Raw genomic sequence first — 22,541 nt, forward strand, 5'->3', positions numbered from 1 at the left:
TCTCTCAAGCTCTCCATGATATCACATTCACAAGAATGAAAGACCTTTATGAACTTCTCATTAAGTTTTGCCACTGTCTTCTGCAGCAGTTGTTATTATACTGTTTTCTCCAGTCATTGTCATCCTTCCATAATCATTATTTTTTTTCTGGCTACATATCGAAAGAACTCCCTAGGGGTTTCGTGTCTTCATTAGCTAACTGATGCTCGTACTTCACTTTTGCTATTATTACCAACTAAGTCAGCCTCCTTGCCTGTTTTTTGTAATCCTCATGGAGTTGATTATTACCACTCTTCATATGCTGCCTCCATAATGCCTTTTTCCTTTGTGTCACATGCTTAATCTCTTCATTCTTCCATTTCACACCTACCTTATTTAACCCTCTGACCCTTGGAATACATTTAGACATTGCTTCTACTAGACAGTTCTTGAATATCCCCCAAGCTGCATTAATCTCCTTTCCAGCTAAATCCTCATTCCATACTACACTCGCAAGCTGTTTTCTAAGCTCATCATAATCACCAGCCTTGTAGTTCCACGAATACCGCTTCCTCACAGAGGTGCTCACACTGCTGGCAACCACTCATTAATCATTTCATGGTAACTCTCACCAAGTGGAGGATGATTTGACACCGCATTTATAATTACATCCTCTGATGAGAGGATCAAATCCAAGACTCTCAATTCTCCTGTGCCCTCTTTTAAATACTGTCAAAGGTAGTTGTCCCTCAAAAAGTCAACTAATTTTCTTAACTTGCAGTTGCTATCTCATCATCCCATTCTATATTGCCATAATTAAAATCACCGATAATGATCACCCTTTTTTTATTTGGTTGGCTAATTTGATTATACATTTCATAGTCCCTACCATCAACCTTACTGGGTCTATAACAACATCCAAACAAGTATTTCATTCTATTCATCTCTATCTCACACCATACTGTTTCAAAAACACTGCTACTATTTCCCTCTTGCATCTCTACTTTGTATGGAAATAACTCTTTCTCTATTATCAATTCATCAATAGCACTTCCTCCCTTTTTATCCTTTCGATCTTCATGAAACGCAATACCCTTCCATCTCTATTCTTGTCAGGATGTCATCCTCATCCAACCATGTCTCACTTATTCCAACAATTCTTGAGTGAACAGACTCAACTAATGCAACAATTTCATTTGCCTTGTTATATACTTCTAGCAGTATACAAACATTGTATACAAATGTCCACTGATACCACTTATTTGATGCGACTTCTCCATGCTAACTTGAGCCATTTCTTTTTCTCCTTTTCATCTTAGAACCTTATTCAAATCCAGCTGTTTTCTCTTGATCCCAGGTCACCCTCTTCCCTTTTTGTCTACACATGCAGCCACATCCTCTTGGAACATTAACCTTTCTCATGCTGTGTTCCCCTGTCCATCCACCTTGAGCCTTTCTATTTCCCTGTCTGTCTTGTACACCTGTTCTCACATTCTCTATATGGATGCCTCTCACTTCTTCATTCATTAACCACCTCTTCAATCTCTCCTGTCTTACTCTCCCGTTCTTATGCATCACTTCCCACTTGATCAGATTCATTCTCTGCACTCACTTCCCTACTTCCCAGCAACATCTCTCCATGTGACTCACACCAAAACCATTCAGATGCATTCCATCACTCCTACACTTCATCCTTCAAACTCATTCTACACATTAACAAATTGCACTCCTTTCTCCTCACACATTTCCACTGACGTATCATTCATAATCCTTGCTCTCTGCCTCATCTCACCACTATCATACCTTGGCAACACATTACTACCTCTCTTATCATACTATTATCTTTTAACTATCTCAACAACCTCCTAATATCTAATCTGTCATGTTCTTTGTTCTCGGTGAAGTCTCCAAGCAAATATGCTAATTAGCAATCAAAGCATATTACTGAATGAATAAATACAAACTGATCTCAGAGGAAATGTTTAAACATATTAAAGAAGCATTTGTCTAATCTTTAAAGGTCTGTTGTTTAAAGAAGCATTTGCATGCATAAAATTTCACAGTTGTAACTCCCATACACAGTATTTTACAAGCAGAAATTTAAAGTTGAACTTTAAAATTAAAATATATATACGTCAAACTAAAATTTGTAAAATTCAAAGACAAGGGAAGCAAGTGATCATGTATAGACATAAGAGATATTTCTAAAAATACAATTCATGTAGATTTATCACTGGTCCCTAAAAAGGGACCAGTGATAAATCTTATAACTTAAATATTTCGTTAGAAATCTTAGTTAACTATTTAACTGTTATACCTACTCTCAGAATTGTGACAAAGTCATTATCACTAAGTGTTGCCAATATACCAATTATAACATTCTTTGCAATTTCCTTTCTCAGTCCTGTCATTGATCCACTACCATCTACTAATATTACAATATCTTTAGCTGAAGCAGCAGCTTGAACATACCTATTAGGAATATATCAATAAACAAATGATTGTATTGCTTGTTTATCTAATGGTGTACAGTAATCCTTCGATTAATGCACCTAATGTGTTCTATAAAACAGGAGCATTAATCGAAAATGCACTAATAGAATATAATAACCTATGGGAAAAAGTATAATTCGTTCCTCAAATTTCTTTTTTAAACCTTAATTTTTTTATAAAATAAATAAGGTATGCCTCAGGGTCTAGTTAAAGGAAAACCATGAAGCTGAAAGACAATAAAACATATTCAGAATATAAATTTTATTATTATACTTCTTAACAAAGAATTGAGCTAACGTAGTTTAGCAGGCATTTTGTTTCTTACATACAACCGACGGTATGGCCCTATTGCCTCTTCATATTGCCTTTTCATACAACCGACGGTATGGCCCTATTGCCTCTTCTACTCTTCTGCAATTTTACTGCTTCTCTCTTCATCAGGGTCAGTCTCTAAGCATTGCTGCTTAAAAACTTCGATTGCAAGAAAAATATTTTCAAATTGTTCCTGTGAAATCTCTTTTGGCTGACTATCTGTGGTTAAATTTTCTTCATATTCTTCGGGATCTTCCCGATGTGCATCTAAATTGAGCTGGTTGGAATCGCTCAATTCTTCGGAATGAGATTTAATTAACTCTTGGATGTTATCATTGTCAATCTCATCAAAACCCAGTTCACTCCTGATGTTGGCAATTTCCTCAACAACATTATCCATTTCATTTGAAAAGCTTCCAAAATCTTTTGCACAATGTGAAAGAATGTGCTTCCAAACGGCTCACATATTGCTAGCAGTAATTTCATTCCAAGATTGATGAATATTTTCAATAGTAGATTTAACATTAAATTTTTTCCAGAATTCTATTAATGACATAGAATTCTCACCAGATGTTGCTTCTATTGCCTGTTTAAATGTTCTTCTCAGGTAGTATGCCTTAAAGATTGCGATAATCCCCTGGTCCATAGGTTGACCAGATGCAATGTCTAAAATAAGCAGAGCTTTAAAATCAAGATTAATTTGCTTGCAAAAATTCTCAACTGTTGGAAGAAAATAACCGTGAACCAGCTTTCAAATAAAGATTTAGTAATCCATGCTTTCTTCTTAGATTTCCAAATAACTGGGAGGAAAGCTTGATTAATGTCTTTGAGAGCCCTAGCATTTTGTGCCCTATAAATTACCATGGGTTTTAACTTTAGATCACCTTCGGCATTGCCACCTAATAGAAGAGTCATTCTATCCTTTGCCACTTTATAACCAGACTGAGATTTCTCTGATTTGTCCAGAAAAGTCTTGGAAGGCATTCACTTCCAAAAAGGCCGATTTCAATGATGTATATAGGCACACTAATCGAATTTGGGTATCGAAAAAAATGATGCACTAATCGGGGGCGCATTAATTGAGGGATTACTGTACTTGTTACAGTGAAAATAATCAAATACATCAAGTTAATTTTTTATTATCATTATTATTATAAATATTTATAATATTTATAAATATATATATTTATAAATTGCCATGTTCTTAATATTATATATTATAAATTATAATATATTTATAAATTTATAAATATAATAAATATTTTCATGACCTATTTGTAGGAGGGACTCATTCTAAATGCTACAGTCTGCCTATCATACTACACCTTGATGTTGTAGTATAACAGGGTGCATTAATGCATACTTAATACAATTGCCTATTAATTTAAAAATTATTTAATAGACAATTACCCAGATCAGAATCACAGGTTATGCATCTCATGCATCTGTAACTCTATTACTGAGCCATTCCTTTCCATAACTTCCAGGGATATTCACCTTGTTCTACCCTTTGAAAACTCTCTTACTTCTGGGTATGATTTATAACAGATTTTGACAATATACTTTGAGTGCTGAGTATTCTGTAGAATCAGCAAAATGTATTTTGCTGAAGAGCAACAAGCAGAGTATTGCATATTTAGAAAATACTGAAATTATGGCTTTAAGAAATAAAATAATGGATTTAACACATTTTCCAGAATGGTGAAGAGATTGGCACTAAGATCCAAAGAAAATCCTAGGGAATTTTTTAGCTATTGGCCAGTAGGCAGAGAAACGATTGTGGAAGAATGATACTGCAGGATAAAATGGGAATAGAGTGACTGATGCAGAGGACATAGTGGAGTTGTTCAATGAGAACTTTATTGGAGTATTTCATCCTGGAGAAGGTTTTAATACTAGAGGGATAGAGCAGGTTCAGGGTTTAGAGATGCAGGAGGAGAGTGTGTTAAACATACTGAGTACTCTGGATGTTAGTAAAGCTGTGGGACTGGATGGTATTTCACCACGAGTTTTGAAAGAATGTGCTAAGGAACTGACAGTGCCCTTGACCTGGCTTTTCAATAAAAGTCTGGCTGCAGGAAAGGTACCCAGAGAATGGAAGGAAGGTAGGATAGCGCCGCTGCATAAGGGCAGTAGCAGAATGGAAGTCTAATTATAGGCCTGTTTGTGTGTCATCAATAGTTGTTAAGGTCTTGGAGAAATTAGTGAGTGACTATATACAGCTTTGGGCAGATGAGGGTAATGTTATCTGTGAGAATCAGCATAGATTTGTTAAGGGGTGCTCTTGCTTTAATAATATGATTGCCTTTTATAACAAAGTGACAAGAGCAGTTGATGAGGGATAGGCATATACTGCCATTTTTTTGGATTTTGCAAAGCCGTTTGACAGGGTGCCACATGATAATGGATTCAAATGGATTCATAGCGCCTCTGTAACGCAATTGGAAGAACGATGGTATATTGTGTTGTTCAATTGGAATAGGGCTAAGTTCGATTCTCGTCATGAGAGGAGGAATCTTTATTCGGATGATTTCAATCGAAGGTGAGTTAGCCGATCTCATACGGAGGTAGCAGGGTTTTTTCTCCCAGAAACTCGGGTTTTTCATCCCACATACAGAGAAATCGGCCCTTCAGAACACAGGCATTTACAGACAAAAAATACTAGTTGTTGTGGTGGTGGAGGTGGGCGGTAGATGGCGTTGATGGAGATGATTCATAGTAGAGGTTTGGTGTAGTGGTTGAGACAGGTGTAGGTGTCCTCCTGCGATGAGTCTTCGGACTCCTGGGAGGTATCAGGAATAATAATAATAATAATAATAATAATAATAATAAGCTGATATTTAAGTTGCAACGTATGGGTTTAAATGTCAGGTTAGTCAAATGGATTCAGGATTGGCTGACTGATAGGTATCAGAGAGTTGTGTATGGTGGGGCAATATCAAGGAAGCAGAAGGTTACAAGTGGGATTCCACAGGGCTCAGTACTGGGACCATTATTGTTCAACCTTTATATCAATGCTATTGCCAATGTATTGCAAGGGGACATTCAGTTGTTTGCAGATGATGTGAAGCTGGGAAGGGTTATCAGTAATAGTGCAGATGTGGCAGCCCTGCAAGAGGATTTAATAAACTAGACAGATGGGCAAATGAATGGGGATATAGGTTCAATGCAGCAAAATGTCAAGTCTTGAGGTTTGGGATCCATCGAGGGGAGGATTAATACTTGATTGGAGAAGCTGTACTGGAAGTGATGATTGATAGAAAACTGAACTGAAATTCAGGGAGCATATTGCAAAGGTGGTGAGGGTAACTCAGAGGATTGCTGCAATACTGAGAAGGATGCTGACCTGCAGAGATAAAAGAGTTATCATTCCATTGTATAAGACCCTGATCAGACCACACTTAGACTAGAGTTCTCAGATTTGGTCCCCAGGATTTGAAGGTGATAAATTGACTGTGGAAAGAGTACAGAGGTAGATAACAAACATGGTTTCAGGACTGTACAATATGAGTTATGAGGATCGATTGAGGGAATGTGGATTGCAGAGTTTGGTGGATAGAAGAAGGAGAAGTGATATGATTGAGACTTTTAAACTGTTGTGAGACAGTTACAGGGTAGACATTGGAGAGTTCTTTCACTTGGTGGAACTGTGGGAAGGAGCGATGACAAGGGGCCATCCCTGGAAGTTATGAAAGGAGACTGTGAGCAAGAGGGTGAGGAGTGGTTTCTTTGCATGGTGGGGGGGACTGAACCTCCTTGGAATGCATTGCCTGAGAGAGTCTCTGGAGCAGGAACGGTCAATGGGTTCAAGGAGTGGTATGATAAATTTTGTGTTTCCTGTGAAACGACCTCCCATGATGAGTCTTTTGACTCCATGGAGGCTTGGATAATAATAATAATAAGCTTGTGGAAAATACTGCTTATGCAGAGATCGAATCTCTTATTGAAAATTAAAGTTACAGTTTTCTGACGATTTTTCATAGACTTCTTCTCCGTCATGCATTAGATGCAATATCTGTTGTGACCAAGATTTCATCTTCTTTAATAATATCTTTTAGCCTTTTTCTAGGTATTCTTGTTCTACTCTTATTCTTTGGATTCCAACTATAGACTTGTGTTATTATTCTGTCTTCACTTCTCCTCCCCACATGTTCAATCCATTTTATTCTTTGGGTTGACTGCTTGTATTAATATTTCACATTGTTTTCTTATATCTGTATTTTTTTATTTTATCTAGTCTAGTTTTATTTACTATTTTTCTTAATATATTCATTTCACCTGTGTTTAACATTTGTCTGGTTTTTGCAGAGTCTGGTCTTGTTTCTGCATTATATGTCATAGTAGGCCTGCTCACTGCTTTATAAATTCTGGTTTTTGTCTCTACTCTAAGATGATTATTTTTTCATTTTGCTTCATTCAAGCATCCTGATGTAAAGAATAGTGTCTAATGCGTTATTGTATATGGGGTATTAACTCTTTTATTATTAGTAGTAGTAGTACGGGTAACTCCAAGGAGTTAGACTCATCGAGGGAGGCCCCTAACATCATGTCAAGAACAACTATTCAACATTCACACAGTATCTATCATACTTCACCTTGAACTCATTTACAGTCATGGCACCCACAACAGACTCTGGCAGCTTATTCCACTCATTCACCACTCTCCAAGTAAAAATCCTAGCTCTAACATCCTTGCTAACCACACTCTTGCCCAGCTTCCATGGATGGCCTCTAGTCCTCTCACCACCAGTCCTATTCTCAAAAAATATCTTCTGAATTAATCTTATAGAAACCCTTCAGTAATTTGAATGTCTCAATCATATCACCCTTTTCTGCCTATCAACCAATAGTTCAGTTACTTTATTCTAATTAGCAGTGCGCTTTTTCTTTCGTAACCTTACTTATTTCTTACTTATTCCATTACGTACGATGTTTATCCACCTTTCGTATTTACTTGTCGTATGCCTATGAACACTGGAAAATTTATTTGTTAAGACTGCGCCACCAGTATTTCTATATCGGCATAAGACTAAGTAATATGTCCGGTAGATCTATCTCTCTCTCTCTCTTACTAGCATAAATTCCTTCAATAAAGTTTACATAAACAGTCATTGCTCTGAACTACTTAAACTACACTTTTAATGCCTTAGTTGTTTCCTGCTCACAAGTCCGAATTTATTTAGGAACAGTGCATTGTAAATTAAAAGATCAGGTGGCACTCTATATAAATAAAACACATTTATTTACATTAATATCAAAGTACATTAATTAAACGATAGGCAGGTTACTCTCTCTACCTATCCTTTAGACCTTTAGCATAAAGAAACAAACTTTCCCTTTTCAATACTAAATAACTATACAATATAATTACTCAATTACTTCTCTGCTTATTAAATCAAATTATTGAAACTCTAATTTACTCACAAAGAGGTTAGCTAGCTATGCCAAGTTATCTCATAAATTATATTCCAATTAATAACAAATCAGAGGACTCTCTTATAGACACTTCTTATTACTATTTCTTATCAGTCCATCTATAACGTATCTCCTAGATTACAAAAGGAATGTACAACAAAAGATGGAACAAACTTACAGAGGCTCTGTGTCGCACACTCATCCAAAGGTCCTGCACTAAAGTCTCTATGCTTTTCCTTTCATCTCAGGCTTCTGTCTGGAGAATCTTGCTTCAGGGGACATTTCGTCAGGATATTGGCAGGCTTTGGACTGCAATTTTCTGGCACTTGAAAAGCTCAGGGTTTCAGCATATGGACTTGAAGATCGCTCTGTGGCTTTTGGCTTCGGTTGACCTCCCATGGCAAAAATAACTCCAACCGACACTGCCTCGGGTATTTACATCGGCTGTTCTCTTGTCATTGCCATCCTTCTCCTCTGGCATGGGTTCGCAGTAACGTCTTGTCCTCTGGATCCTACTCCCAGTATTTCTGCCTCTAACTGCCGACTCCGATAACTATTGATATTTCTGCCTCTAACCACCACGATGTTCAGCTCAGTCCCTTATTATTTTACATTCTCCGGGATCTTGCATGAAGGGTTGTAACCCCTGAAGAATTCGGGACAACTCCTTGACTTCTGTTAAGACTGACCCATTCTTTCTTCTCCTCCGTGCACTCCTTTAATCCTATCTTGTCGGGCAGCGGAAACTTGTCTGAACCTTGCCAATCTCTTTGACACTGACCTAGAAGGTGTTTATACACAGAGCTTGCAAACAACTTTCTCATACACTTAAATCATAAACAACTTTCTTATTCACTTATATAGAGCTATTATACAAAGTTCCAGTGGCAAAGCATTGCCTTTGTTTTTGATATTCTAGAAATTTTTGTTAAAGCAGTAAGTACAGTCAATTCCCATAGGGTTATTTACATTAATATTTAGCATAAAATATATAGAGACATACAAGGTTATTTTTGTAACAATCTCATGAAACTTGACCTCTGTAAAAATCGATGTGAAGCACTTTGTTATTTCCAAGCTACATTGAGTTTTACACTGATATTCTTGCAGCTTTTGCAACCTGTTTCCTGAATTCCAGATGTGGCCTTCTTTCCCAGTTCAGTTGTATACCTAAATTGTTGTAATTTGTTATTTGTTCAGTAATAGCACCTTCCAGTTCTAATTTGCATCTTTGTGGTTCTTGTGTTATTGTCATACATTTTGTTTTAGTTTTTGATATCTTCATATTATATAATTTTGCTGCTTTATTAAATGTATGTAGTAATATTTGTAGCTGAGTTTCATTTTCTAAAATTAATAGTACATCATCTGTCATGATGATGAAATTAATATTAATTTCCCATGACAATTCATAGACTTGTCATGGGAAATTCACTCATTTAGTAATAGATTAATCATGCTCAACCTTAAAGTCATTCACAACACCTTTATGTGAAAAAAATCTATTTGTCACTCCCCATGTCTTTATAAAACTTGAAAGAATGGCATCTAGTTCTTTTTCTCTCACCCTCTACTCTGTGTATAATCCTTTCTTCTTGACTTTGTGTATTAGGCAATTGTTTGTATGTAATGTTTTCAAGGGTTTAAAAATTCTTCAGCCCATCTCCTCCTGGGTCTTCCTCTTAATCAGTGTCCCTTTCGTTTATATTTCCAGGCAATATTTGGCCATCTGTCCTCATTCATTCTTTCTACATGTTTTTTTTTTTTTCCAGTTCTTTCTATAGTTTTGATGTCTTCTGTTATGTCAATTATGGATAACTGTTTTCTTATTTCTTCATTTCTTATGTTATCTATTCTTTTAATAGCCTGCAAGTGGTCTTAGGAACTTCATTTCTACAGCTTCCATTTGTCTTGTAGTGAAACATGGAAGTGTTCAAAGTTCCAATGACTGCTAGCAATTTTTGCTTTTTATATGCAATGTTGATTTCTCCATTGGGGATTATGCAATTTCCTAGGTATTTAGATTTATTCACTTGTTCTATTACTTTGTTGTGGATGACTAGTTTGCATCTTTTGATTTCTTTACCTTGAAATGCTATCGATTCGTTTTATTTATTGAGATTTTCATGTCATACTGTTCTAATTGTTTTGTTCAATACATGTACATTTTTCTGTAATATTGGTCTTCACTTTCAGCAAAAATAACTTGATTGTTAGCATACAAAAGGCTGGTTAATTCTTTATTTCCTATTTTAATTTCTATGATTTTTTTTTTATTATTATTCATGACACCTCCAAGGACTCCGAAGACTCATCGCGGTAGTACACCTACTGTGCAACTCTCCATCTCCACTACTACACAGAATCTCTACTACCAATCACCTATATCAACACCATCTACTACCCACAACAACCATCACCACCACAGCTAGTATTTTATGTCTGTAAATTGCGTGTGTTCTGAAGGGCCAATTTGTCTGTGTGCAGGATGAAAAACCCTGCTACCACCATATGAGATCGGCTAACTCACCTTCAATCGAAAAAGTCCATATAAAGATTCCTGCTGTCATGATGAGAATCGAACTTAGTCGAAGGGCACACCTTCCTCCACTCTCCTGAAATATTTTTCATATATATATATATATATATATATATATATATATATATATATATATATATATATATATATATATATATATATATATATATATATATATTATTATTATTATTATTATTCCTGATACCTCCAAGGAGTCCGAAGACTCATCGCGGGAGGACATCTTCAACTGTCTCTACATCTTACCTCTACTACGAATCAACGCCATCTACCGCCCACCTCCAACACTACCACAACTAGTAATTTTTGTCTGTAAATTGCGTGTGTTCTGAAGGGCCGATTTGTATGTATGCGGGATGAAAAACCCGAGTTTCCGGGAGAAAAAACCCTGCTACCTCCGTATGAGATCGGCTAACTCACCATCGATTGAAATCGACCAGATAAAGATTCCTCCCGTCGCGACGAGAATCGAACTTAGGCCTATTCCAATCGAAGGGCGCAATGTACCGTCGTTCTTCCAATTGCGCTACGGAGGCGCAGTATTGGTGATAATCTACTTCCTTGAATGAGACCTCTACTTGTTTTAATTTTTTCGGTTGTTTCATTATTAATTTTAATTTTAATATAGCTTTTTTCCATTATATTGCTATTGCTTTCATGGTTTGAGGTAGAGCTTTCAATTCACACAGTATATTGATTAATTTTATTCTGTTGATTTGATTGAATGCTTTTCATAACCCACGAAGGCCATATATGTTATCCGGTTAAATTCTATTCTTTTTTTATAATTTGTTTGAGTGTAAATGTGGGATTTGTGCAGGATCTTCCTTTCCTAAAGCCACATTGTTCTTCTCCAATAATTTCCTTGGCCCATGACATTAATTTACTTTTAATTATATCTAGATATATTTTATAGCACGTATTTAAGGATATACCTCTGTAGTTTCCGCAATTGCTGTCTTCCATTCTTGTGGGATGTTTCCTTTTTCCCATATTCTGCTTAGGAATTTAATTAATCGTAATTGAAATGGTTTAGAGCTGTATTTGTATAGTTCTGAATTTATTCCATCTTCTCCTGTGGCTTTTCTATTTTTCAGTGTTTCCAATATTTTCTTTAGATCATTTAACTGTATTGATTCTTCATTTGTTTCTTGACTTAGTACTTATTTTATTTCAATTTGATTATTATTGTTTAGAAGCTGAGTGTAGTGATCGGTCTATTCTTTTGTGGAGGGGCCTTCTAATTGTAGATTGTCCTTTGTTTCTTGTCATTTTTTAATGATTTTATAGCTCTTTAGTTGAGGTCCATTCATGTCATGCTCTAATCTTGATACAAATTTTTCCCAGTCTTGTTTTCTGATTTTCCTAGTTTCTCTTCTTGTTATTGCTCTGATTGTTTTAATTCTATTTCATTTCCTATGGTTCTGTTGTTTAACCATTTAAGGTACATTTCTTTTTTCTTTCTTATTAAAGATTCTATTTCTGGGTTACAGGTTCTGAGTCCTTTCCTTTTTCTTTGCAGTTTTGTTCCTATATGTTCATATGCTGCTTGTTTTACTATTTGTCTAATGTTTTGCCATTCATTTTCTATATCTGTATTTTCATTTATTTTCTTGGATAATCTGTAAGTCACCTTTGATACAGTTCTCTGAGATACTATCTTACTGTAACAGTTCTATCTTAAATTGCTCCTGCTTTTAAATTTGATTCAATATTGCATCCTCTGTATACTCTGCAATTTCTTACCATCTTCTTTAGTTTTTCACCCACTATTATGTAGTCAATGATGTTTTTATATCCTCTGGCTTCCCATGTATATTTATGTGTCTTTATGTTTAAAGAAGTTATTGGTGATTTTCAAACTATTATCGGCCACAAATTTCCTGAGTTCTCTTTCATTGTTATTTATGGTGTTTGCTCCTTGATGACCTATTAAATCTTTAAATGTATTTGATCCAATTCTAGCACTGAAATTGTCTGCAATGATTAAGTAATCTTGTTCTGAATTACATTCTGGAGGTTTTTTATAAAATTCTTCTGTTTCAGATTTTTTTTCCTTCTTTGGGTGCATATATTCCCATGATTGTAATAAATTTTTTATTTAAGTCTAGTCGTTATTATTCTTTCAGAGATCCAGTTATATGATTCAATTTTTGCCTTTCCATTTAGTATTGATCATGTGTGTATAATCCCTTCTGTATTAATTCTATAAAATTTCCTCATGAACTTAATGATTTCCATCAAGCACTTTTTCTACCTATATTTAAGCTCTATAATTTACATTTTCTAGATTTCTCTCTTTCTCACTTCCTCTCTCTATCACTAATATTTCAGAGTCCTGATGATGCTTAGCTGCTCATCACTGAACTCTCTCTAGAGCTGGCTGCCACATTACAATGGAGATGACCAAATTACAGAGGCACAACCAACTCCTGAACTTCATGCATCAGAGAGAAATCGAGAAAGAGAGATTTAAAGATATCAAAACTGGCTACAAGGAATAAAATATGTTTTAGTAAGAATAAAGTGAAAGAGTTATTTACTGAAAACAGAAATGAATTATACATCAATAAAACACAGTGAATAAAATCTATATTAGAACAGAAACATGATAAGAATTATAAACATAAATTTACAATATTTATCATTACCACAAGCACAAACTTCACTCATAACAATAATAATGTAATATCATTTAGAGTTTGGATGCATGTACAGAAAGAATATAGGAGGGGTAACAAATGGTGAGTGAGCAGGAAACACATGAAGAATTACGTTCACTTGAAGATAATAATGAAGTAGATCCTGATACCATAAAACACTGTGTTCTAGTGAGTTAACAGCAGCCTTGTCATATTTAGTTAAGAAAAATCTTGCAATAAGCAGAGAGAAATGGTTAGAGGAGAGAGAAAGAGAGAGAGAGAGAGTGAAGGATGCAGGTGAGCAATCGAGGAACAGAGTGGTCAGAGGTGTTATGTATGGAGACTCGATGATCTGTGATGTGCAAGATAGGATGCCAGAGGAGTGTTTGCCTGGAGTGACGATATGTGGCTATAACAATTAAGAGAGGTGAAAGAATGGATGAAATGATTGTGATGATGAGCACAAATTACTTGAGAGGCAATGCAAATCGGGCAGCGAGAGATCTGAGATTCTTGCTTGAGGTTGCACAAAAGAAAACAGAGAGAGGAAAGATTGTGTGTGTGTTGCCCAGGTATGATAGTGACAAGCTGAGCAGAACAGCAGTAATACTGAATAGCATAATAGCCAGAATGTGTCAGAAGAGAGGATTGGAATATGTGGATGTTTGGAGGGCATTTGAGTACAGAAGACAACTGTATGTGAGAGACCACTTGCATTTGAATGAGGAAGGATGAAGGTATCTGGAGACACTGCTGTTTTCTGAACGAGTCAGTGTGTCAATGCAAGAAAACTAGAAATCCCAGAGTGGATGGTAGCAGGGGTAGCAGGGTACAGCATTTTTCAGCAACATAGGAAAAGAAAACGTGGTGGTGGAGTACTGCTTATGCCTTACGTCCTCTAAGAGTGGAGGCTTTGGAAGGCAGTGACACTAATGGTTTTGAAATCATATCGTGTGAGGTAGAAGTGGCCAAAAGAGGATATTTAGTAGGATGTTGCTACACACCAAGGAGTACAGAGGAAGGGGAGCAGGAGATGTTTAAGCAGTTGAGCTTGGCAAGTGCAAGAAGAATTATTGTTATGGGAAATGTTAACTACAGCAGTATAAGCTGGGAAGAGGAAAATGCATGTAGTAATAAGGGAGTGGAATTTCTAGAATTCTTGAGGGACAAATGTCTTAGGAAACATATAATAGAGGGAACAAGAGGTTCAAGAGTTTTGGATTTGGTCATAGCATGCATCAGAAGAGCTGATAATAACTGAGATGACATCCCCCCCCCCACCAGTTGGAGAGAGTGACCATGTGGTTTTGACTTGGAAGATGAATAGACATGCAGGAATATCAAAGAAAAGAGAGTAGTTTATTCAGGAGTAGAGTTCAAAAGAAGGCCTGTGACAAGTTGCATGCCACAGGCTTCCGTTCTTGGATCGCTGCTATTTTATTTGTTCATTAATGATATAGGAAAGGATCTCAAGGGAACTGTTCAGTTATTTGCCTATGATGCAAAGTTGGGTAGAGCAATAGTTAATACAGATGATGTCAAAATTTTGCAGGATGATTTGGATGATTGGCAGACTGGGTAAAGGAGAATGGATATCAATTTAATGTGGCAAAGTGTAAGGATATGCATTTTGGAGTGAAAAGATTACCAGCCATATACCAAATTGGTGGAACGGTAATCCAGGAAATTGACAAAGCCAATTGGGAGTGTTGGATAGGGGGTTAAAGTTTAGACGGAGCATATAGCAAAAGTGGCTAAAGCAGCTCATCAGATCACTTGATTACTACAGTATTCTTCAGTAATGAAGTGATTATTCTTCAGTAATCACTTGATTATTGAAGAATACTTGGACGAGCAGAAACAAGCAGGTTATTGTTCCTCTTTATCGAGCCTTGATAAGACCCCCCCCCCCTCTTGACTACCGTGCACAGATCTGGGCACCAGGGTTTTCTGGTGATGAGGAGTGGATCCAGATTCGAGTTACCGAAATGGTAGCAGGTCAATAGAATGAACCTTAAGAAACTGGTTGATAGGAGGAAAAGGGGTGATATGATTGAGACATACAAACTGCTGAGGGGTTTTTACAAGATTAATTCAGAGGAAATGTTTTATAACAGGTGTGTTGTGTTGGTGGGAGAACTAGGGGCCAAAAATGGAAACTGAGTAGAATGTATTTAGCAAAGTTTTTAGAACTAGGTTTTTTGCTTGGAGAGTAGTGAATGAGTAGAATAGGTTGTCAGAATCTGTTGTGTGTGCCATGACTGTGAATGAGTTCAAAGCAAAGTATTATAGATACTGCACAAATGTTGAATATTTCTTGATGTGATGTGTAGGGCTTCTTTTGGTGAGTCTAAGGACTCCTTGAAGTTGCCCATAATAATAATAATAATAATAATAATAATAATACAACAATAAGTTCTCATTATTGCCATAAACCATTGTGATATTCCCACAATTATAGTATTGTGACTACTAAACATCAAGTATTTGTCAACTACCACACTCAGATCTCTCATCTCCTCTACCTTCTTCAAGATTTCTTCATTAACTATATACTCTGCATCTCATCTTTAATACCAAATTTCAAGATTGTACATTTTGTAACATCAAATGGCAACCAGCCACTCAATTGCTCTTTCCCATGCCACACTTACAAACACATACAGTCTATTCAAATCCGTCTGTAAAGCCACAACTGTATCTTGATTCTTTATAGTTATTCCCAACTTTACACCATTTCTGCAAACAGCTACATAACTAGTTATGCTTGTCCCAATATCATTATTGCACAAGTTAAACAACAACATTTCAAAACTGACTAGCAGTGCATCATTCGTTATTTCCTTGCTTTGGGAAACCACTCCCTCCATATACAACTAATACCTATCTGACTCCCAATCATCTATTAAACTCATCAAACTAGTATCCAATGCCATTTGATCCAAATTAGTTATCTGTTTGTTATGTGGAAATCTATCCTAGATATTTGAATATATAAGTATACAAAAACAGAGAGAAAACTCATACAAAAAAACTTTGCTGAAAATTTAATGTAAAATTTTCACCTAAGTGTCACAAGCATCTTCAGTACAGGATTAAGGAATGATAATTAAACAATAACAGACAATTTCTACTAAGCATCACCTAAGTAGCGAATGTAAGAATATGCAAGATAACTAAATACAGGTAACCCTCATATAACACGGTACTTATACAATGCGGTTTCGATATAAAAAGACTTTAGGTGGGCTAAAGGCTGGTCCCATTATCAAGGTACATTAATTGAGTCAGCACCTGCAGAACACAAGAGATGGGCATCTCATATGCACTGTTCTGTAGATGGTACTCCTTTAAAAGAGTCATATCTGGTGCCTCCCCAGCATGATTGGGTAAGGGATGGCACCAGACTCCTCCCCGGGTTCGAGTATACTGACCTTATCAAAACGAGGATCAATGCCCTCCCACTCGAGCCCATACAGCTCGATGTGGTAGTGATGACTCAAACTGTTCGGCTGGCTGTCACTACAGTGAGACACTGTCTGATATAGCCCAGTGTTGCTTCCACACCCATGGAGTTCAAGTGCAGAAGCATGACGCCGTGGTCTCCATTCTGAACAACTGCTTTAAAAACAAAGGTTGGGAGACCGTGGTGGAACCACATTATAGGACCCCCACAGGTTTGCGTAAGCCAGACTTAGTGATTAAAAGAGATGGTGATGTTTGGGTAGTTAAGGCCCAGGTGTTGGGAAGCACCCACTAGACTATAGCCATAATAATAAGGTAAACTATTATATGAATAACCAAGATCTAGTTAGTAAGATACGGGAGGAGCATGGGGCAACTCTGAGGTTTACCAGCACCACCATCTCTTTACATGGCACTTGGAGCGCAGATAGCTATAAGGACTTAAAACAGCTTGGGCTTATGCAGAAGGATACAAAAGGCCTTTCCTTGAGGGTCCTACAGGGCTCACTGGTGGCATGACGTTGCCACCAGAGAATAGAGAATGACTACAATGATAACTAGAACAGGCATAGGGAAAACACTTGTAAAGGCTTAGGCCTATATCAAGTCTGGACATGATGTGAGGATAGTACTGCCCATAACCAGTATAAACATTAATAAAAAAGTTAAATAAAATAAAATAAAAAAATAACGCGGTCTACAAATTGCAGTAACCCTTGTTCAACGTGGTATTTATATAATGCGGTTTCAATATAACACAATCTACAAATTGTAGTAACCCTTTATCTTTTCATATATTTTTCACCACGCAACTTAAAAATCAAATTTTATCTTCGTTAAATTTGAGTCTGCCCATATTGCGCATGTAGTGAGTAGCGAATTGATAAATATAAGCAGATAATTTAAATTAGGGGAAATACCCTTTACCACACATGTACATAAATTTTTTTCCTGTATTAAGTGTTTATTTTGAAAATTGTCTTCATTTCTGCCAGGAAAGTGCATTAAAAATCATGAGTACGTGTTAATCTCAACCTGAATACTTTAATTTCTGGTGAGTTACATGCAATATGTAATGCTTGTTTTTATGTAAACATTTTCTTTTTATAGTAATGGCCACATAGAGGGATTTTGTGATATGGATGAAAACGAAATTAGTGAATTAATTGATAGGGAAATAGATTTAAATGAGGAGGAAATGGTTTATTAATAGATGAGGCAAACCAAGTGAGGGGGGGGTTCTGCCAAATGAAGTCATTCGAGTCATCAAACAAGGCCCTAAACATTATGCCAAATACTATCCAACATTTGTACAATATCTATTATACTTTATTTTGAACTCATTCACAATCAAGGCACCTGCAACAGACTCTGGCAACCTATTCCAATCATTAGCCACTATCCAAGCAAAAAAAATTTAGTTCTCACACCCCTGCTAACTACACTCTTGCTCAATTTCTAAGGATGGTCCCTAGTTTTCCGACCTCCAGACCTGTTCAGAAAAATTTCCTCTGTATTAATCTTGTAAAAGATTAATACAGAGGAATACCTCCCTCCATTAAACTTCGGGAAGTTTCATGGAGGGAGGAATTGGAAGGCCAGGATATCATTAGTGCATGGGAAATTGTGAAAGAATATTTGTTAACAGCAATGGTAAGTTGTATACCACGAGTGAAGAAGAGAACACAATTTGGAGTAAAGTGGATGACAAACAATATTAAACAGGAATTGCATGCAAAAAAGAGGCTATGGAAGAGATATAAGGAGACAGGTGAAGAGAAGATGCATGAAGAATATAAGACACAGTCCAGGAGAGTGACTAGTATGGTAAGGAAGGCGAAACTGGAATATGAGAAAAGATTGGCCCTTAGATCCAAGGAAAATCCTAGAAACTTTTTTAGCTATGTGGACAGTATGAGGAGAAATGACTGTGGAAGAATGACATTGTGGGATAAAAATGGGAATAGAGTGACTGATGCAGAGGACATACAGGAATTGTTCAATGACCACTTTTTTGGAGTATTTCATCCTGGAGGAGTCAGTTTTAATGCTAGAGGGATAGGGCAGGTTCAAGGTTTAGAGGTACAGGAGGAGAGTGTGTTTCAGATACTGAGAACTCTGGATGTCAGTAAAGCTTTGGAACTGGATGGTATTTCACCACAAGTTTTGAGAGAATGTGCTAGGGAACTGACAGTGCCTTTAACCTGGTTTTTCAATGAAAGTCTGGCTGCGGGAAAGGTGCCCAGGGATTGGAAGGAAGGTAAGATAGTGCCATTGCATAAGGGTGGTACAGACTGGAAGTGTCTAATTATAGGCCAGTTTGTGTGTCATCAGTAGTTGTTAAGATATTGGAGAAAGTAGTGAGGGACCGTATTCAGCACTGGGCAGATGAGGGTAATGTTATCTGTGAGAGTAACATGGATTTGTGAAAGGGTACTCTTGTTTTAGCAATATGCTAGCCTTTTATAATAAAGTTACAAGAACATTAGACCAAGGAAAGACATATACTACAATTTTCTTGGATTTAGCAAAGGCATTTGACAGGGTGCCACATGATAAGCTGATATTTAAGTTGCAGCACATGGGTCTGGATGTCAGATCGTTCAACTGGATTCAGGATTGGCTGTCTGATAGGTATCAGAGAGTTGTGTATGGTGGAGCAGTTTCAAGGAGGCATAGGGTTACAAGTAGGTTCCCACAGGGCTCAGTACTAGGACCTATATTGTTTAACCTTCATATCAATGACATTGCCAGTGGACTGCAAGGGGATATTCAGTTGTTTGCAGATGATGCAAAGCTGGGAAGGATTATTAGTAATAGTGCAGATGTGGTAGCCCTGCAAGAGGATTTGAATACACTAGATAGATGGGCAAATGAAGGGGGTCTCAGTTTAATGCAGCAAAATGTAAGGTCTTGAGGTTTGGGAAACATCGATGGGATGCTGCATACTCTATGGCAGGAGCTATACTGGAGGAAGTAGGGGAGACAAGAGATCTGGGGTTGATGATTGATAGAAACCTGAAATTTAGGGGACATATTAGAAAGGTGGTGAAGGTAACACAGAGAATTGCTGCAATTATGAGAAGGACACTGACCTGCAGAGATAAAAGGGTTATCATTCCGTTGTATAAGTCTCTGATCAGACCACACTTAGACTACTGCTCTCAAATTTGGTCCCCAGGATTTGAAGGGGATAAATTAACTGTGGAAAGGGTACAAAGACAGATGACAAAGATGGTTTCAGGACTGCCCAATTTTGGTTATGAGAGGATCAGCTGAGGGAATGTGGACTGCAGAGTTTGGTGGATAGAAGAAGGAGAGGTGATATGATTGAGACTATTAAACTGTTTTGAGGTGATTACAGGGTTGACACTGGGCAGTTCTTTCGCGTGGTTGAACAGCGGGAAGGAATGATGACAAGAGGTCATCCCTTGAAGTTATAAAAGAAAACTGTGAGCAAGAGGGTGAGGAGTGGTTTCTTTGCATGGAGGGTGGTTGAACCGTGGAATGCATTGTCTGATGGAGTGGTGAGAGCAAGAATGGTCAATGAGTTTAAGGAGTGGTATGATAGACTTTGTGTTTCTTAGGGGGGACCTGCCCTCAATGAGTCTTGACAGACTTTATGTTCTTAGAAAGGACCTCCCACGATGAGTCTTTTGACTCCATGGAGGCCTGAATAATAATAATAATAATAATAACTCAACAGGAATTTGTATGTCAATCATATCACCACTTGATAATTAGATGGCCAGTTTTCTCTAAGGATATTCACTGCACATAATGGTGTTCTCCAGTAACATGGGCAGCAGCTGATAAACATCCATTTACAGTTCAACTGCAAACATTCTGACCCTGCCTTTCTCATTTATCTTTCATTCCATCTAGGTCTGTTCTCTGGAACAGCCTTTCTCATAAAGAATTCTCCAAGGACAACCTTCACTACTTCTAAAAAAAAAAATTAACAGATTTCTCTTTTGTTTTAAACCACGCTCATATTTGGAACTGATTTGTAGTAGGTTTTGTAACCTCTTATGTGTATGCAATAACTATTATTATTATGCACACCTATATGGAGTCCGAAAACACAGTGTGGGAGGCCCACACTAACTGCCATTCACACAATATCCATTGTACTGCTCCTGAACTTTTCACAATCAGAGCACTCACAACCACCTCTGGTAATTCATTCTAGACATTCACTACTCTAAAATCAAGCAAAAAATCTAAGACCCTTATTTAAATAAAAAGTTTCTTACTTACCATTCTCTTACAAAACCTCTAGGGAGAGCCACCACAAGTAAATAATATGTATTGAAAAATTTATTTTGTATCAGTATTATAGAACCTTTTTATTAACTTATAAGTTTTTATCATGTCTCCTCCATTCCACCTGTGAACTAAACTTTACAACACACACCCTTAATCTATCCTCAGAGAAAACATTACACACACCTGGCATCATCTTGGTCAGTCACTTCTGGATCCTCTCCACCACCTTATCATTCCCAAGAAAGTAAGGTGACCAAATCTAGCCACAGCAGTCAAGATGCAGCCAATATTTGCCAGCTTTAGCAATATTCTCTCTGAACTCTCAACTTTATGTCCATTCATCATCCCCAGATCCCTAGCATAATCAATTTTCTTCAATTCAGTACCATTAGTATAACATATGTATGTAATCTTTTCATCCCAAAGTGCATAACCTTACACTTTACTGCGTTAAACTGATGACCATTATCCTTTGTCCACACTACTGATTTATTTAAATCATCCTTCAGGATCTCTATATCACCTGTATTAGCTATTGCTCTTACCAGTTTTGCATCATCAGTAAACAATTGAATACTTCCCTTTAAATCTTTTCCTATATCATTAATATACAAATTAAAGAGCAATGGCTATAGTAGAGTCATCCTTATTCTCCTGGATTCAACTGCACTGTATACTCTGTGGTATCCGTTCATTCAGCCACTCTGCCACCAGCTTTATATCAATTCCTATTTGTCTCCAAGCTATATAATAGTTTTCCATGCAGTACTCTGTCAAATGCTTTTGCAGAATCCAATACTATCATGGTGGAACCATTTCCCTTATCCAACTCAGCTATCCCTCTACTATAAAATGTGAGTAAATAACAAAGGCAGAACTTACCTTACACCAAACCATGCTACCCACCATATAGTATCAATATTTCTACCTACCTATTCCTGAATTTTACTTTTAATTCAACTTTCGCAATATCTTAACCACCATTTCTGAGAAAATAACTGGCTTGTAATTTACTACTCCTCTCTTAGAAACCCCTTTATGTAATTATTATTATTATTATCCAGGCCTCCTTGGAGTCAAAAGACTCATTGTGGGAGGTTGTTCTTAGGAAACACAAAGTTCATCATACTTTATCATACAAAGTTTAACACTCCTTGAACTCATTGATCATTCTTGCTCTAACCACTCTCTCAGGCAATGCATTCCCTGTTTCAATCACCCTCCATGCAAAGAAACCACTACTCACTCTCTTGCTCACATCATCTTTTCTTAACTTCCAGGAATGGCCCCTTGTCATTGCTCCTTCCTGCTGTTCCACCAGGTGAAAGAACTCTCCAATGTCTACCCTGTCTACCCTGTTGTTTTAAAACAACAGTTTAAAAGTCTCGATCATATTACCTCTCCTTCTT

At 36.9% G+C, this 22,541-nt stretch overlaps 1 protein-coding gene across 4 annotated transcripts in view; it reads right to left on the reverse strand.

Annotated features, from left to right (window-relative positions):
* The window catches only part of LOC150106232 (voltage-dependent calcium channel subunit alpha-2/delta-3-like), a 2,133,114-nt gene that overhangs the window by 1,576,278 nt on the left and 534,295 nt on the right, over window positions 1–22,541 (reverse strand). For all 4 annotated transcript variants that reach the window (XM_090393048.1, XM_090393049.1, XM_090393047.1 and 1 more), the window contains one exon: window positions 2,301–2,451. In XM_090393048.1, the coding sequence (XP_090249174.1) occupies window positions 2,301–2,451 (151 nt within the window). The remainder of the gene's footprint in view (window positions 1–2,300; window positions 2,452–22,541) is intronic.

Source organism: Typopeltis vanoorti, chromosome 5 (genome assembly GCF_054136105.1).
Source record: "Typopeltis vanoorti isolate ZY-2024b chromosome 5, IOZ_Tvanoo_1.0, whole genome shotgun sequence".
Taxonomy (NCBI): domain Eukaryota; kingdom Metazoa; phylum Arthropoda; class Arachnida; order Uropygi; family Thelyphonidae; genus Typopeltis; species Typopeltis vanoorti.